Source organism: Penicillium hordei (assembly GCF_028827395.1).
Source record: "Penicillium hordei strain IBT 12815 chromosome Unknown utg000001l_segment0_segment0, whole genome shotgun sequence".
Lineage (NCBI taxonomy): Eukaryota > Fungi > Ascomycota > Eurotiomycetes > Eurotiales > Aspergillaceae > Penicillium > Penicillium hordei.
In genome coordinates this window covers 7,714,807-7,732,579 of record NW_026623142.1, presented here as the reverse complement: position 1 = coordinate 7,732,579, position 17,773 = coordinate 7,714,807, and the positions used below count along the sequence as shown (strand labels likewise).

The window sequence follows — 17,773 nt, the reverse complement described above, 5'->3', positions numbered from 1 at the left end:
TGTTCTTTTTATCTGGCAGCATCGAACACAAACAGCATCGACGTTTCCTGGGGTTGTTGGGAGAGAGAGAGAGATGGTGGGACGGGGGAGGACTCGCCAGACTAGGATTTGGAATCAGAGCCACTGATGACAAGCAAAGATCCAGCCGGAAGAATGCTCATATGTAACTAGAATTTTTGATGTGTCGACTTAGCTGGGTTCCGTAACTCCATCACTTGCAAATGCAGTAGGAAAAAACAAAGCAGAACTTAATGTGCCGGATCGATCACCGTATCGGAATCTTGAATGGCGCCCACGATTGCGTTGCCTGGGAGCTCGCTGAGGGCGGTTTGCGTGCTTTTGTCGGGAACGTATGCATATCGAGGTAGCTGCGCCATCTTCTCCTCCGGACTAAGCGTGTCATCATTGTAAACCAATCGGACTGCGGGCTTGGTCTTTTCTTTTTTGGGTTTGCTTGCACCCTCTGTCTTGGATGCGACGTCACTGGCTGCGCCTGAAATTTGATTGTCAACAGGTGTGGAGACATTCTCGGTTGGTTGGGCGCTGGATCCATTAGAGTAACCCGAAGTTGCGGGGGTGGGGGACGGGACGTGTCCCATGTGCATCTGTTGCATTTCGTGCGCGTTGACTGAAGGCACAGCAAAAGCAGGACGCTGAGGAAGGTTTGAGGCGGCCGGTAGGCCCGTAAATCTGCTATCGGATGGTGGAGGTTGTTGTTGGGGGAAAGGAGGAGCCCCGTAGGAGACTGGTGGCTGTGCAGGAAGTCCGGCGGGGAATGGCGAGGGATACCCGGATGGGGTGTAAGGTGAGGCACCAGGGACCTGTTGTCCACCAACTGGGGAGTAGCTCGAATAGACAGGACTGCCAGTCTGCGAGAAATGTGGTGTCACACCAGCGGGTGGGCCACCGTAGGGCTGAGGGTAAGAATATTGCGGAGTGGCTGCGACCTGAGGCGTTGGCGCCTAGAAACAACTGTTAGTTCTTAAATCACTTCACATTGAATAGCAGGATACGACTTACGTATCCACCAGGTGTTGATGTAGACGGAGCGGCACTAGAGGGTGTCACATCGCCGCTGCTACCTCCGGCAAGCGCCTCCGCACGCCTGGCCTTGTGCTCAGCCAGTCGCTTCTTAAGATCTGAAACGGGTTCGAGCTTGGGCTTCTTCGCCGGTTGCCCACCAGAAGAGGCGCCAGTAGGAGGATTGCCTGTCGCATGCTGGCGATCCAGCTCGGCCTGCTGAAATTGTGAAGCGACACGCTGCTGATGGGCCTTGAGGACATCCGCGGGGATACCCTCCATACCGAAGATTTCAATATCAACGCCCATACGGTTCGGTAGCGCATTGTGGACCTGAGTCAATTGTTCCTTATGGACCTGGCTCAAGTGCACGGATAGGCCTAACGACACAAGCCATCAGTACATGCGCCCACCTTATCTAGACAAAATGCAACTTACCTCCGGCGGTATTAAGTCTGCGATTGCAGTTGTCACACTTGAAATGCTTAGCTTTCTGATGAGAGATGAGGATCTTCAGGTCGTCAAAGTCACGCTCGCAGTAGTAGCACCATGGGCGATCGAGTAGCTCCTCGAGAGAGGGACCGCGTCTTTTTTTGCCCATTGTAGTGTCGATAGAGACAAACAATAATTCGAAAACCGCAAATGTGTGTGGGGTTGCAAAAGAGAGGGATGTTTGCTCAGGAGTGTGTCGCAGATCCGGCCATGATGCAAGCCGGTATCACGTGACTACCACGTGACTAGCTCTAGATGAAGGATGAAGTTGTGAGTGAAAGAACTTTAAAGCGGTTTGAAGATATTTTTTTATCTTCTTGCTTGTATTTGGGAAACAATCTGAGTTGGTTTGTCTGCTGCAACTGAATTTCCTCACTTTAATTCCATTTCGTTGCCCTAGGCTACCTTTTGTGAGAATGTTCTACATGGGAGTAGAATGTCCAATTATGATAATCTTTCTGGTAGTCTTTTTTCTAGATATTTCCCCCGTTATTGGTGTTGGGCACACAGTATAGAAACATAGGCAGGGAAGGTGTAACATACAACTGATTTATAACATGGGGTCTACCCATATTGAACAAAACCCCGAGTCTAAACTCCAAGATATGATCTACAACCTAACTACGGATAGTGAATAAGATTTTTTTTTTTACAACTTGAATTCCCGCCCTAGAGTACATGTATTGGTGCCCTGGCAGTGTCCGGACACTGCCAGGGCACCGGTATCTTCGTAATGTATCTGATCATTGCATTCCTAGCCCACACCCCAGGGAGGCCTGGGACCACAGGGAACCACATCCACCCCGGCGTATCGACCGCGGGCTCAGCCCAGTCACGAAGAGGGCCGAGCACCAAGCAGTCAAGATAAACCGGGGTGAAGGGGTGTCCTTGCGATCCCATTCCAAACCCTGGGGTGGGCCAAGAAGCAATGATCAGTTGGTGTCGAGGCAATCCCCAGTCCCCTCTCTCTCACTCGTAAATAAAAAGTGAAATGAACATGAAGTAAGATAATAGCTAAAGTGAGAGAGAGGGAAAACCGGGGATTGCCTCGACGAAGCCGGCCTGCCCTCAACGGCGTGGGTCCCGCGGGTTATGACCCGGGAGGGGACCCATCCCGTGGTACTGGACGTACGGGAATGGGGCGTACTGGGGCGGCATGGGTTGCCCCAGTTGCGCCATAGGCGCAACAGGCGCAGCAGCAGCGAAAGGGTTCACTGGGCCGGGGCCGTAGTGAGAGACCACTCCCATAGGAGGGAGGGTGGGAGGCATAGGCTGCTGCTGCTGCGCCTGTACGCTTGCCATTGAGGGCAGGCCGGTGGGCCCCTTGGGGGCGAGGTTGCCAGCAAGCGGTGCCAGCGAGGGCGACCTCTTGCGGCGGCCGGGGCCAGTGGGCTTGGGGACCTCGTCGGCGGCGCCGTCGACGGTCCGGTCCTGCTCGATTTGGGCCTTGGATCGCTTTGGGTTTCGAATGCGTCCTTCCCGGTTGAACCGGTCCCAGTGATCGAGCATCGCCTTGGTCCTCTTTGGGTTCTTCGAATTGGCGATCTTCTGTCGCCTGGCCTCCTCGATCGCCTCTGCAGAGAGAGCCTCCTTCTTGGCCGATGTCGGAGCGGATTCGACAGGGCTTTCGGTGGCCACAGGCTCGACGGCCGGGAAGGAGGTCTCTGCTGGAGGGAGTGATGAGGAGGCCAGGCTGCTAGCGCCACGTCGACCCCGACCCCGAGATGAGGGTTGAGTTGGGGCAGGGGTGACTTCGAAGGTAGCCCGAGAGGAACCAAGGCGACCAAGCCCACGGCCGCGTCCGCGGCCACGGCCACGGCCAGAGCCTCGGCGAGAGTTAGTATCAGAGTGAGTAGATTCGGCAACGACGGTTTTGCCGCCACGGCCACGGGTGCGTCGCTTTGCGGGGTGGTTGTCTTCATCGGTTTCATCACCATCCGCACTCTCATTTTGAGTCTCTTCCGCATCAGTAGTTTTGGTTGGTACTTCAACCTCTGCAGCCTTGCGTTTCCGAGTGACTTTTGGCACAAGTGGCTCGCGTCGAGGTTCATACAACTGAGGGTGATACTCAACGCCATGTTTCTTCATGGCTGCCCACCCATCAGGGTTAAGATCACCACTCTCCTTGTTCTTAGCAATCATCTTTCTGGCTTGCGCGGGAGTTGGGACAAAGCCTCCCTGCACGAATGGATCCTGCTGTGTGCGGATGGGAACAAGTGGGGTGTTGGTCGAGAAGTAATTGTGTTTGTAACCATAGAGCATTGCCTCTTTCTTATCCTCGAAGTCAAGCTTGTCCTCATTGACGTGAGCCAGTGGGGCTCCACCCTTTTTCTTGTGACCTTGCATTTGATGTCGTTTTGTTTGATATGAGGGTTCATCCCGTTTGTGTCGATGCGCTTTGAGGTAAAGGTCATCGAGGGCCAGGTATTCATCTTGAAATGACTTCAAAGCAAAGGCGGCGGTCTTTGTAAGTGCGTAGAGTTCTTCTGGGGTGTATTTTTCGGGACTGCGGAGCATACTGACAAGCTCATCGAGTTCCTGAGCCTGTACTTCGAGGAATTGACCTTTGTCGACTCTAGGTTTCTTGTATGGAAGGGGACGAGAGGCTGGTTCAGGGGCATCACGTTTCTTGGTCTTCGAAGGGTCGTGGAAAGCATTGTCCCAAGTAGATTCACACTTGGCAGCTTCCTGGTCGTAGTTGGGGGAGAATTGGTTGGCATCATGAACGTTCCAGAAGCGGTCAAGGCGCTTTTTTACATCTGGTCGTCGCCACTCGGCCTCGCGGGCACGATATTCCTCGGAATATCCAGTACGCGGGTTGGAGAGCCAGTCCAACAGGTCACGTTTCGTTTCGGGCATGTGGCTGACATTGTCTTGGATTGCGGTTGGCAGGGTGCCATTGTTGTCGTCAGTGGTCAGTTCCACTATGATCTCTTCGCCATCTTCTGGCTTGGCAGCTTGAACTATGGCCGCTTCTTGTTCAATGGCGTCGTCATCTTGGATATCGCCATTCTCATCGTAAGTGTCATCAGCGCCATCTTCGGCGAGATCTTCGGCGCCATCTTCGGCACCATCATACCCAGAGAAGTTGATAGATTTTGGGTGAGCTTCGTTGATATGATCATTTAGAACATCTTCTTCAGAGACGTCTGCGTCATTTGGGAGCATCAAAAGCTTCCCACACCAGTCACACTTGAGCCGTCGAGGCATGGGCTCCGGGGACTGAGAGATTTGGGTGGAAGTAGATTGGGGACGAAAGGGTTCAGAAAATTGACGACGCAGCGGGGAGTCCTGGCTGTCACCAATATCCGAAGAAGGATTGTCCCCATCCAAATCGGCCCTTGGGATAGGGGCCATTTTGGCGTAAATGGACGAAGAAAAGAAGGAAGAACAAGAGGGGGTATGAGTGTTTTAATGAACAGAAGAAAAAAGAAGAAGAAGAAGAAGAAAAAAACAAAGGTCTCAAATAGAGAATGAAAAATGTCAAGAAAGAATCTGTATAGATGGTCAGCGTTGGTTCGCTTGCGGGTGCCAAGACGCCAGTAAATCGCAGTGCAATTCCGCGGTTCCAAGGGCCAAGGCACAAGGCATGGACCAGCGTGAACACAAGAATCACAAGACATTGTAAACCCAGTAAAGGCGACTTGTAACATGTAACATGAGAAAACCCATGAGACAGAAGACACGGTCGGGCAAAAATGCATGTATCAAGATCTGACCGGGAACCTTGGAAGTACACTGCGAAACTGTGCCATACAAAAAAAGTGGAAAAGACGCGACACTTACCATGAGATGTTTAAAGTTGAGTAGAATTCTTGTGGATAGAAGACACGAGTCACAGCCAATGACTGCTCGCTGTTAGTGAGTGCTGCAAAGAAAGGTGCAGGATGGGCATGAGTGGCTGCCAGGGATGTGTACTTACTTATCTGACTGGGGAAGGCTGGGTAGGTGACAGTCCACTTGGGACACAAGTGGGATGAGAGAATGTGGAGAAGGGGAAAGATTTAGGAGACAGGTGAAATAGAGAAGATGTGAAAAGCAAGAGTAAGTCGCAAAGTTGTGTTTGGCGCGCAGATCTTGCGGCCCCGGGTAGTATGAAGAAAAAAATGATCTTCGTCGACGCGACACCGCGCAAAGAAGATGACACGAAAACAAAGACAATAGATGAAGGGAGTTTACAGAACAGAATGAGCACAGGAGCAGAAAATAAATCGGAAGGTGAAATGGGCTAAGGATGATGAGGTTGAGAAGAGATTGAAGTCGAGAGAGAGATAGTTTTGTAGTTTCATACGCAGTGGAAACCCCGTCCTGACCCGACCAATCAGAGGTCTCATATCTACTAGCCACATTTGACTACATTGGGGAAAGGGGGTTTGGGGATTTGGATTGATCACTATTCATCACGATTCATCGATGATTTTATTGATTCTCTGCATTGTATTGATCTTCAACTGTCCATGGTCTCTATTTTTTTGCATTGTCGCCTACTTTTGTACAAACCTTTGTTTTTTCATGCGTCACATGATACGTACTTTAGAGTCGAACAATAGCGTGTCTCCTCGATAGCTAGCTATTGAGGTCGGCAGCTGGACTGGAATAAAGCTTTGGAGACACCCCGGTGGGAGAAAGTTCTATGCGCTTACTTCCAGGGAATCCTCCGTCAACAGACCCATGGACTTGGCTACATCTATTCTATACTCGTCACGAGCAAGCGACAGGAAACCAAATGCCAGCTATTTGGATTATATTTAGATAGCACCTAGATCGCATGTGTATGTCCATGGGTGAGCCAGGGTCCCTCTGGTGCATGGTCTCCATGTCTTGTGTCACAAGGAACGGAGTGGCGTGTATCCCCATTAAGATATATAGACTAGAATATACATTGCCACCTCGTACTATATTATGTCTGCTTATAGGTAGTATAGATAGTACATAGGATGGATTTTGCATATGTACCTCCCTCAACAATTGTCTCATACACCAAGTCACGAGTAGGGGCAGTAGGCATGCCAAACCCAAACCAGCTATACATACCAAAGAAAACCGTTTAACTCCAGCTTCTCACGGTCTATAGCATCCAGTATGATGTCACTCTAGCCAAGAATAACCCTTGTAGTAACCGCCTCGTCACCAGAAAAAATAGCCGCTCATATCTCCATCGCCTAAACGACATACCATAACCCTCCGGGCCTTTTCAGATAGAAACTTTATCCCAGATATATCTTGGTTACCTTCGCAATTATTATCTAGATCATAAGTTGGCTGGTTAGATATGGTACGTTGTCGCGTTCTTCATAGCGCCATCTTATACTTCCCGAGCATAGTTTATCTCAATTTGTTACAACTTCATTTTTATTTATTTTAAAAAAAAGGAAACCTCACAATAAACTACTAGACATAACTCTCTTTCAGATATTGGAGCTCAACTGAAAAAAACGAGTAAGAAACGATATAAAAAGCAGGGTAAAAGCGGCAGCCAAAAAGCCCCGGTAGGAAATATACCATGAGTGGGTCCCTGGGGTCGCCCCAATATTCCTCGAATGTTCCTTCGACCCGTGAATGCCGAGGGTCACTCGAGAATAATTTCTAGTATTCTACTCTATCTCATGTAGAGTTTTTGTAGTAATCTAGAGCATAGCAATAGGGACTAGTTCATTGCTATTTTTTGAATTATATGTTGACAGAGCTAACGTTGGACCCCAAAGCAGCTCCGCGGAAAAACACTGAGATAGGAAGTGCTGGAGAGTGCTCATGACCCAGTGAATATCGTAGTAAGCGTCAAAAATAAGAAGCATAATGGCAGGTATATACAAGGTCATACAAACTGCTTAGAAAAATACGACATACTGCAGGGACTATATAAATCCTGCACAAGAATCGAAGCAATGTCGCACGAAAGCAGTGTTTATCGATAAACAAAATTCCAATGTTGATTCGACTGGACGATATCCAATAAAATTCATTCCTTAATGTCAACTGTATTTGACATGCATAATGTTAAGCCACTCAGCGGGGTCCGTATATACTACGCCGTAGCAAAAAATATGCAAGGACTGATCTGTGCGTAACATAATTAGTTGGCTAGGCTTGTGGTATTACCTTGGCGGAGAAAGATGCCAGAGACACCTACAGACAAAGAACCAACAAAAACGCCAAGGTCGCCTAGAGATGATGACCCAGGACACCTTTAGCAGGAACCCGATCTATACGGTAGAAGCCCCTGTTCTTCTTTATTGTGTCGAGATTCTCGAAGCCCTAGATGCAAGCTAAGACGGCAACGCTAGTTCCACGAATGAAGCGTTTGTCAAAGGTCAAATATTCAAATATAGCCGTTTGGGAGGCGAAATCATTGGCCTGCCTTAATTGGTTGTCTACGCTATAATCCGGGTTCTTACTTGTGGTCCAGTCCAGTAGTTTGCAGGGGACGATGATGTCGTACTCTAGCCTTCGAATCTAGTTTTGTCGTATGGAACAACTGCCGGATGTGAGTTTTTGAAAATGTGTCAAGGAAATTCTACGTCGCCCTTTTTCTTTATGGTAACTGTCACTATAGACAGCGTGATTGGTATATGCCAGGGGCTCAAGGGCTGCCTACCAATAGCGACACACATGAGTGTATGGAATCAAAGAAATCAAATCTCGTCAGTTCGTAGGAGTGTTGCGATCTCGAATAGTAGTTACAGGGGTAGTGATGCCGCCATTACGCTGAGGCGTCTAGTTCACCTAGGCATAACACTGAAAAATTGACTGAACCAGGGCGACCTTCAAAGAGAAAGGAACCACATGGAGAAGAACAAAAACATCAGAATAGAGAAACAAAGAGAAGAGAAGGAAGTCAAGGAAAGATAGTGTACTTTATAACTGAATGCTTGGTGCCACCTTACTTGGATGTATCACATTCTGTTTTAAACGTGGATCATTACGAGCATTGGGCTATAGGACCTCTAACTGCGGCCAAGTATCAAGCTAGAAGACCCTCTTAATAAAAGGGCCAATGGCTCTTCTAAAACCAGTCCATCTTGCCAGAAGGGTTGTAAACACCTACAGCTCAGTGCAGGTGGTTCTTCTCGCCAACATCCAAAGCCACCAAAAAGCGACTAACACAATTATAAGCCGCAATCGTAGCGGTAATCTCAACAACCTCTCGTTCATCAAAGCACCCCTTCAGCTCCGCAAAAACCTCATCGGGCACCGTAACCGTTTTAGTCATAGCATCGGTATATTTCAGCACAGCCCTCTGGTCAGCACTCAAGACCGACGATGCAGCCTCGCTCGAGAAGTCCGCCTGAGCATCTCCAATAAACTTCAATGCCTCTGCGCTCAATCCACCTTCCTCAAGCAGAGGCGAATGTTGTTCCCACTCGAACAGGGCGCCGTTGACCACTGCGACACGGCAGATGGCTAGTTCACGGATAACGGTTGTAAGTGTGGTCCGGGTACGGATTGCACCAATGAATGAGTTCCAGCCTTCTGTGACTGGGTAGGAGTGTAGGAGGGCTAGGTCGAGGGGGAGGAGTGGGTTTGGGGCTCGGCGGGCTTGGACACTGGCTAGGATTCTGGCTTCGTCTGGTGTGCTAGTTGCTGGAGGGTCTGCAACGTATGGGAGACGCATGGTGGGTGGTATGCAAAGGTTGTAGGTGAGCTTAGTTGGAAGTTGGTTCGTTCAATGGCTGGATATGAGTAGAATCTAGGGTCTAGGGTTTGAGGTCAGTTAGAGGTATGAGTCGATAGGCTGTGCTTTGGAACAGACAGCTACTTTGAATGAGAGGCAGGTATCCGGTACCTGTATTTAAAGCTGCAAGATATTATTCTTATTTTTTTGGCAATGGGAACTGGGGCTACGGGGAATGTGCAACTATTTATCGGCAACCCCGCGTGGGTCCAGACGGAGCGGATATCAAAGTCGCGGGACGCTTCCGAGTTGCTTCCGCAGGTTTGGCTTTGATTGTGCTTAACACTCCAGGTATGGACCTGTGAAAAGAAAATGTGAAAATGTGAAGATGTGAATATGTGAGGATGTGAGGATGTGAAGATGCGAAGATGCGAAGATGCGAAGACAGTTGACATTATAAGAGTCTGCACTGTGCCGGGGTGATACATTTGAATTCAAGGTCCAGGTGGTCCAAAATCTAATATTCCAAGGCTTATGTTTTCCCTAAGAATCGAATGAAAATATCTAAATCAAAGAATTGAAGCTTTCTCTCCATTGTTTAACTAAATTCTACTTTAATCAAGCATCTGCCGTCCGGTTGGTCTTGGCACATGATCTCCACAAGTTCAGAAGCTCCCACGGTGTCGTCACCTCTCCTGAACATTGTTCCCCCCCAAAAAACATGCCTCCAAAGGCCCCCAAACCCACCAGTGACGAGCTTCTAGCTCAGTTTGACGACCTCGGTCTTGACAAATCCGGCAACAAAACATCTAAAGCTATCGTATCCGACAATGCCAAGGGCGGGCAGGAGGACATCCTGGCCGAGCTGGACCACCTAGCCACGCAGCGTCCAGCCAGTGGACCAGGTACTCCGCGCCTGTCTTCTGATAAGCCCAGGTCATCTACGCGATCTCCCCGTCCGAGTGCGACCATTGACCGACCGACTGAGGACAAGGCGCCGGTCCGCCAGTCTGAGGAGACCAGCCGGTCTTCACGCGCAGAAACAAAACCAGAACAGCCCAAGGCTGAGCCTGAGAATGTCCCCGCACAGCAACCAGCCGAGGAGGGTGCTGGCTGGTGGGGTGGATGGTCTGGAGGCCTGTTCGCGACAGCCACCGCGGCTATGAAACAGGCCGAGGCGGCGGTCAAGGAGATTCAGAATAACGAGGAGGCTCAGAAGTGGGCTCAGCAGGTCAAGGGCAATGTTGGAGCTCTTCGTGATCTTGGTATGGATCTTCTAAAAAAAAAAGCTCTCCTACATGTAGACAGCTAACTAGCACACGCAGGCGGCGAGCTTCGAGACAGGGCAATCCCGACATTCACCAACCTCATCCACACCCTCGCCCCTCCAATTTCGTCGCATGAACGTCTACAAATCCACGTGACTCACGATATGTCCGGCTACCCAGGTATCGACCCGCTAGTTTACGCGGTATTCTCGCGAGTGATGTCCCAAGTCGAGGGCGGGGACCTGTTGGTGATCCAGCGGGGCCAGGAGTCATCCCCGAAGCGCGGGCTCGATGTTACCGGCTATATGACCAGTGCCGGTTGGAATGACGGGCCCTGGTGGCGGACGGTCACACCTGGACAACCGCGGAGCATCTCTTCCGTGCGAGGCACCGTGGAGGGTTCTAAGCTCGCACGAGCCAGCGCCGAGTCCTATGCCGCCGAGTACTTCTCGTCCCGTGGCGGAGTCGAAGAGGCCGCGAAGCACGCTTCGGAAGTCCTGAGTGAATCGAACCCAGTTCGCAGCAGCGATATCTTCCTGGCTATCCAGGCCATCAGCCAGACTACTTCCAAGGACCTCTTCCAGGCGGGTGCGACTGGCGAGAAGGCTACCGAAGGAGCCGTGGAAGCTGACACGCAAGAAGAGGAGATCTCCTTCGCGCTGTACCTCCACGACCCCATACATGGCATTGCCTTCCACGCCATCTCTCAGAGTATACCGCAGACATGGATTGAATGGCTCGATGCTTCGGTGCCAGCCGCCGAGAATCCCGAGGCCGAGGATGCGAATGTCCAGCGTATTGTGGTGCCCGAAGCCATTGCTGAGGTCGTTGAGAGTGGAGGTGTCGACCCCCGCGAGTGGGTTTCGGAGTGGATCGAGGAAACCCTCTCTTTGACCGCTGGTATCATCGCGCAGCGATACGTGGCTCGACGAATGGGCGTTGGTGAGGGAGGTATCGGCAAGGGCAAGATGCGAGCTGAGCAGGCGTCGACTGTGGATAGTGGCGCAGGTGAAGCTGCGCGTGCGCTCTAGGACTGCTGTGATCTTTTATACCGAGCTCAAGAGCTGACGCTCTTATCCCAGCATCTCCTGTCGTTTATGTGATACACCCGCACTAGCTATATCTATATCTATATCTATATTTTGTTTCAGTGGTTACGCCGGGATTTCTAGTAGTGAGAATAACAGCAAATGACCATTATCGAAATCCTTGAAGGTTATGTATACATAGAAAAGTCTCTTGCACAAAGTATGTTCTCTTATACATCTAAAAAGACCCGAAAGACATGACAAGGAGTCCTGCGCAAAGTATGCTTCTTTAACCGCCTGCGTATACACCTAAAAAGACACTATAAAGATACGACAAGGCCTTATAAGCAGCCGACTATTCTTGTCACTTGCGAAAAGAAAGAAAAGAAAATCGTGTATGTAATTCCCGTATATGTACAAAACGGACCGGTCTTCCCATAAATCACCGTATTATGCATTTTCGAAAACCATGGCGGGTATCGTAGGATCATCCAAAGCATTCAGAATCTGTTCAAGAACTCATTCAAGCATCAATGTGCAGCGGTCCTTCAAGACCGGGGACATGCCAGAAGTTGGCTCGGAGGGCAGTCACACTAAATCACAGCATTAGTATATCCGGTCCCAGCAGCGCAGAGCAAAAAGAACCCATCTCTTACCTAGTTGACCCATTGAGCACGGTATGAGCATCTGTGCCAACCTCACTTTCCTGGAGCGTCTTCTTCATATCCGACAAATCAGCAGACCACTTAAACTGACGCTGTCTAGAAGACGCAGGCGCATGTCCATTAACAGCTGTGCCATTCGCCTCGCCATTGACATGAACGCCGTTCACACCGTTCAAACCGTCCACACCATTAACCTTCTTCCCCGTCCCCTCCTCAGCATACAAACACCCTTTAGACCAATAATACGGCAACGTGCGCGTATAAAGCACAGGCCTCTCCTCAACATCAAGAACCATAGGAACATTGATATTATAAAGCTCGACCCTCTCATCCCAATTCTCATAAAGATGCTGCACAACCCTAACAGCGAGTCTCGCCGCCGCCGCAATAATATCATCAGGCTGCGGGTCCTTGCTACCAAACGAGATAGCAATACCGCGCTTGCTACAGAACACCGCTTCCAGCGCACCGCCTACCGTCCCCGAGGACAGGTTGTAGATGGTGGAAGCATTGCGGCCGTGGTTCGGGCCCGAGATGACGAGGTCGATGGGCGCGCGCTCGGTGAATAGGTTGTGCAAACCTAATTGGGCGCAGCTGGCCGGTGTGCCGTTGCGAATCACCACCCAGTCATTCTCCGGGTCTGGGGATTCGAAGCTCTCGTCCCAGCTGCCGTCTGCGTTGAAGGCGTCTGGGTGGACGTAGCTTGCTGTTAGGGAGGCTTCGATTAGGTGGGCTTTTCCGATCCAGGAGCGCGAGGCTGCGGGGATTGCTACGGAGACTTGGTGGCCGTTTGCTTTGAGGGTGTCGACTAGAGGTCGGACGTATGGTGAGAGTTTGGTGCATGGGGGACCATCGTCGTTGACGACCTATTTTTGGGAATTGTTAGTTTATTTGTCTTGGCTTTTTCTTGGTTTGTTTTTTTTTTTTTCTTTTCTTTTTGCTTTATCTACGTTTGTGCAACGTATTGCTCGGGCGTAAGGAAATGCAATGAAATTGCGATAACGAGTGGAGTATCATGCCGTGATGATGTTCCCGAAGGAGTATGGATCTATGAGCAGATCCCTGCAGGAAATGGCTTTCTATACTCCGTAACTCCGTACTCCGTGTTTCGCCAGGAGGAGGGGGAAAAAAGAAAAAAGAAAAAGAAAGGAAATATTGCCCGTGATGTCACTTACCAGGATGTGCATGACGGGATTAAGCAGCGCCAAGGGCGTTATGGGTGAATATCCGAAGTTTCAATTTGGATCTTGATTTTGGTTTCCCCTGTGGCCGTTTGGACGGTGATTTTGTTTTTGGTTCTTTTCTAGTGTTTTTTTAAAAGGAGAACAAGAAAAGAAAGAAATATTTCTGCACCCCGGAAATACTCGGGGTGCAGGACACTTATACCTGGGGGAATCAGGGTAAAGAATGAACCATTGGCCACACCGAATTACACACCGGGGTGAAGCAGTTCAGGCTGCGGGGACGGTAATGGTAGAACCGAATGCAGCGTGCGGTGAACCGATTCGGGTTTCTTTCGGGGACGCTGACTATTAGTTTTCTATTATTCGATATGTTGATGACTCTGGAGGGCTTCCAAGGTTGATATGTTATGCGCTGTACAAGACTGGAGTAGTAATGGATAGGATATATCATCCGGTTAATAGTTAATAGTTCATAGTTCATTATAAATGCTGTTCAAAACTTGCCGCCTACTTTGTATATATGGGCCCATCTATATAATTTAGTAACAGATAACAATCATGTGTTCCAAGGTTTATATAATCGATGATATAAAGGTTAGAGATAACGTTAAGTCATAAGATACCTATATGCACCTAGAATACGTTCTATCCTTCTATACTTCTAGGGTTTATAGAAGTTTAAAGCCCAACCTTGGAAACCAAAAGGAGGGATGAGGTAATCCGTCCTGCAACCCGTGGACTGTCCCAAGTTACCCTGCCAAGTGCCAAGGCAGTGCTGCAACCTACACGGTAGAACAGGGTCTGGATGGAAATTTTTATTTGGGGTTTAACTGAAGAATTGATGTTACATTTAGTCGGCGTAATGCGCCTGCATTAAGAAAAAGAGAAAAAGAAAAAAAGAAAATCACCAAGGTTCCTGGACCATTCATAGCTCAGGGGCCCGCCACGTACATTTTTGATACATCCGTGGACCATCCTCACTCGTAAGACCAGTGAGACCACTGTGCCGCGAGATGCCTATCGGCGATCGCCAGGTATACGGCTCGTACTCCGTACACAATAAACATATGTTCTGATGGGTTTATATATCCCCTATATTTGCATATGTATGTTAATCTTGGAATTCAAATATTTAAATACAACTCCCAGAGTCTATTTTCATACGTTGTAAAAGGCAAATACTAAAGTGGTCTGTGCCGCAGCACGCTAAAGACGATCGCAGAAAATCTTGAGGTGGGGAACCCCGTCAGCCCTTGCAACAATCCTCTGGCCCCTCAACTCTCTCCTCTTCAATTCACTACCTATATCCATTCGATACTCGGACACATCGACACATCTTCGCCGCTTATCTATATAACACCCATTCTGCCACCCACCTGAACCCGCAAAGTCTCAAAAAGCCAAGTCTTTTTGGGAACTTTGCTCAACGAGGTCGTCGCCGCAACCTCACCCTCTTATCCTGTATGGACTGTGGAAGTACTGGGACCGCTGCGGGGATCGACCCCAAAATTTTGGACAATTGGCAAACTGAGGGCGCCTTTTCTGTCGCTTCATGGGAACATCTGGGTTATGACCAGCCACCCGAGTGGGACACCAGCCAGGAATCGAGTCAGTGCGATGCGGATATCGCGGACTTAGGGACCTTCCATGGCCCATTGGCTGGAGAATTCCGTAGTCTGGAGAACAGGTCCGGAAACCCTTTCCCGATGTGAAACCGCAAAAGTCCGATGTCGATGTGGCTGACACTTGTTTTGTTATAGAAAGCACGATGTAGCACCCGAGAACTTGAACTACCCCGATGGCCTCGTTGAGGGAACTGCCAGTGGCACTCTTAGCCCCAAGACCATCCCATCTTCCGCCGACGAAAATTACCATTCGGACGAGGCTTGGCCACACTTTCAACTGTACAACTCAGTGGCCATGCCGATGGATGCATCTCTACTCTATTCCTACGCGAAAGGACCGAACCACTCGAATGGGGCCGTCATTGTCGATGATGTTGGGGAGATGCCTCATGGTGATTTCCCGGATGCCCCGGTAGAAGGCATCATGTCCTTCCAGCAGATTCCGCAGTCCTTTCCCATGATCCCCGAGGAGTGGACTGAAATTCAACATGGCATTCCCGTGGAGAATATGCCTCCACCTCAAGAGTCCATGGCACTCTCGGTGGACGCACAGGAGAACCCCAAGGATCACTCCCTGCGGGGGTTCCAGACTTCTATCAGATCGCTGGAATCGCGATGGCTGAATAGTCTGGAATCCCAACTGCCCACCCAGCAGATCACGCCGGTCTCTCAAACTGCTGGCCCCCAAAACGCACACATGGGACAGGAATTCCAATTCAAATCCGAAAACTCTTCAGTGTCAGGCGATCTGTCGGGAATATACGAGTGCTCCTACTCCGCCACTAGCGACGAGACCCCTGCATTTGCGGACCGTCAGTTGGAAGACGACGATGTCCAGTGGAAGACCTCACCGCATGAATCTAGTTCACCGGAGGGGTCACAGCCTGCATTCAAGACCACTGCCTTCATGGTAAGTGAGGCCCCTGTGGAGTCTCTAGTTTCCACTATTCCTGCAAGATCGAGGGCTTCGTCGACCGCTGGCCAGCGTGCCGGTCGACCGGCACCACTTGCCATGCAGACCTCAGCTACAGTCAAGAAGCGCAAGGCCAGGAACCCTGCTTCAATGGATCAGGGCATCACAAGACCCCTGCAAATTGTCCAGGAGGATGGCCAAGGCGGCTCCATTGCGTCTGCAGACTTCGTCTCGCCCCCTCGTGGCGCCCGTCGTAAGGGCCCATTGAGTATGGTTGGACGGGCCAATGCAGGCCTGCGCCGCAAAAACAAGGACACTTGTGTTCAGTGTCGACTGAACAAGCGCAAGGTGAGGATTTCCGCATGAATTTTATATTTTCATAAAGCTAACGTATTTGCAGTGTGACGGAAGCGCCCCTTGCGATGCTTGTCGGCCCACACTTCACGAGCAACCATGCGCTCGTGCATGCTTCTCCAGCATTGTCGAGTTTGGAACCTGCAACTACATCTGTAAGCATCCAGCAAATCTCCCCAAGGATTGTTTCAAATTGGCTGACCCTATCTAGCTCAACGAGCTATCAACCACCCTACGATGGATGGTTCTAACCGAGTCCGGATGGCGATCCCATCTGAATTTGACCTCAGTCAGCTCTTGTCTTTGCTCGCTGAGCGCCAGGGGCGGTTCAACATCCGCGCTAGCCAGGCCTGGGGCTCTCTCTACGTCCTTGACCTGGGAGAGACCTACAAGTTCCTGAAGACCCTGAGCGAGTACAACGGCAACTCGAAGTCCACTTTCCTCGAGTTCATCGACCGACGAATTGTGGACTCGAAGGACAAGTCCAAGAACTGGCTGTCCTGCGTTGCCGATTGCGACCCAATGAACCAAGCCTATGTAAGACTTCACTGTTCCATATGCCAAGAGTACAAAAACTAACCAGCCCCAGACCCTCCTCTCCCAGTGGAACAATATGCCCAGCCGCGCCAAATATAGCTTTGTGCCTCTTGACTCAGCAGGCGAAGAACGAACCATGGACATCAACAACCCAGAAGACCAACGCGAAATCCTCCTCGCAGCTCAACTCTCCCGAATTTTCTGCCGCATGCTCGAAGTCGAGGGCTTCCGCAAGCTTGAGCGCGACTTCTACAACATCAAGTGGAAGCAGATCACCCACGAGACGCACGTCCGCTTCCTCGGCGAACTCGGCCACATCCTGCTAACGCTGCGATGGCGCGTGAGCTGGTGGAAGCGGCTCGGCGACGGCGGCCAATCTCCCGATCCCACACAGCAGCACTACGTCGACCGTGTCGAGCTCCTCTGCCGCATCCTCTACGTCTACTACACCTGCGTTCTGGCGAAGCTGCCCTCCTGGTCGGCGGCTGATGTGCCCAAGGGCATCTGGTCGACATATGCGGACTCGGAGAATGCCGTTTGGGATGATTTCCCTTCGGACTCCAGTGATGACGGCTTCAATAGTTGGATGGAGCGTGGCCAGGACCTGATTGAGCAGGCTGGTGTTCCGAACCGCATCTCGAAGTTCTGAGACCGGGATGGCAGATCTGATCTGCGAACATGGTTTGGATGGTAATGGCATTGGAGTTAGAATTATAGATACCCTTTTTTTTGTTTCGTTTATTTCCTTTTCCTCTTCGAGATTTCTTGTTTCTATTGGATGCATCATGACTTTTACATACAAGATCTGCCTTATGATTTGATGATTATTCCGCATGTTCTATCCTATTCGGTTGGTTCTTTCACAATTTGTACATAGAATTACTATTTATCGACAGATATACAATGCTTCTCATCTCTACTTCATCTACTTCTTCTCGCCCAACTCATACAACCTATCTACCTTGTATAGATATAGATCAAAAGACAATAGAAACAGGGTATCGATTTCATGCACTCATATAACGAGCTCTGTATAGACGAATTGTAAACACGATCGAGTCAGACCAAAACATCT

General features: G+C 50.1%; 6 protein-coding genes across 6 annotated transcripts; 2 read left to right on the top strand and 4 right to left on the bottom strand.

The window, feature by feature from the left end:
* Positions 1-248: 248 nt before the first annotated feature.
* On the bottom strand, positions 249-1,621 carry N7537_002934 (putative C2H2 finger domain protein; the record flags this gene model as incomplete). Its single annotated transcript, XM_056893992.1, has 3 exons — positions 249-962; positions 1,021-1,400; positions 1,459-1,621. The coding sequence occupies 3 exons, from the start codon at positions 1,619-1,621 to the stop codon at positions 249-251; spliced, it is 1,257 nt and encodes a 418-aa protein (XP_056758987.1).
* A 959-nt stretch (positions 1,622-2,580) lies between these two features.
* N7537_002933 (uncharacterized protein) lies at positions 2,581-4,869 on the bottom strand (the record flags this gene model as incomplete). The annotated part of the gene is made up of 1 exon (XM_056893991.1): positions 2,581-4,869. The coding sequence occupies one exon, from the start codon at positions 4,867-4,869 to the stop codon at positions 2,581-2,583; it is 2,289 nt and encodes a 762-aa protein (XP_056758986.1).
* A 3,691-nt stretch (positions 4,870-8,560) lies between these two features.
* On the bottom strand, positions 8,561-9,124 carry N7537_002932 (carboxymuconolactone decarboxylase family protein; the record flags this gene model as incomplete). The annotated part of the gene is made up of 1 exon (XM_056893990.1): positions 8,561-9,124. One exon carries the CDS (start codon positions 9,122-9,124, stop codon positions 8,561-8,563), a length of 564 nt encoding a protein of 187 aa, XP_056758985.1.
* A 721-nt stretch (positions 9,125-9,845) lies between these two features.
* N7537_002931 (DUF5427 domain-containing protein MTC1) lies at positions 9,846-11,423 on the top strand (the record flags this gene model as incomplete). Its single annotated transcript, XM_056893989.1, has 2 exons — positions 9,846-10,389; positions 10,450-11,423. The coding sequence occupies 2 exons, from the start codon at positions 9,846-9,848 to the stop codon at positions 11,421-11,423; spliced, it is 1,518 nt and encodes a 505-aa protein (XP_056758984.1).
* Positions 11,424-11,943: 520 nt separating this feature from the next.
* N7537_002930 (5'/3'-nucleotidase SurE) lies at positions 11,944-13,272 on the bottom strand (the record flags this gene model as incomplete). Its single annotated transcript, XM_056893988.1, has 3 exons — positions 11,944-12,013; positions 12,077-12,951; positions 13,261-13,272. The coding sequence occupies 3 exons, from the start codon at positions 13,270-13,272 to the stop codon at positions 11,944-11,946; spliced, it is 957 nt and encodes a 318-aa protein (XP_056758983.1).
* Positions 13,273-14,732: 1,460 nt separating this feature from the next.
* Positions 14,733-17,347, top strand: N7537_002929 (uncharacterized protein; the record flags this gene model as incomplete). Its single annotated transcript, XM_056893987.1, has 5 exons — positions 14,733-14,956; positions 15,030-16,155; positions 16,208-16,316; positions 16,373-16,698; positions 16,751-17,347. 5 exons carry the CDS (start codon positions 14,733-14,735, stop codon positions 17,345-17,347), a joined length of 2,382 nt encoding a protein of 793 aa, XP_056758982.1.
* Between the last annotated feature and the right edge of the window lie 426 nt (positions 17,348-17,773).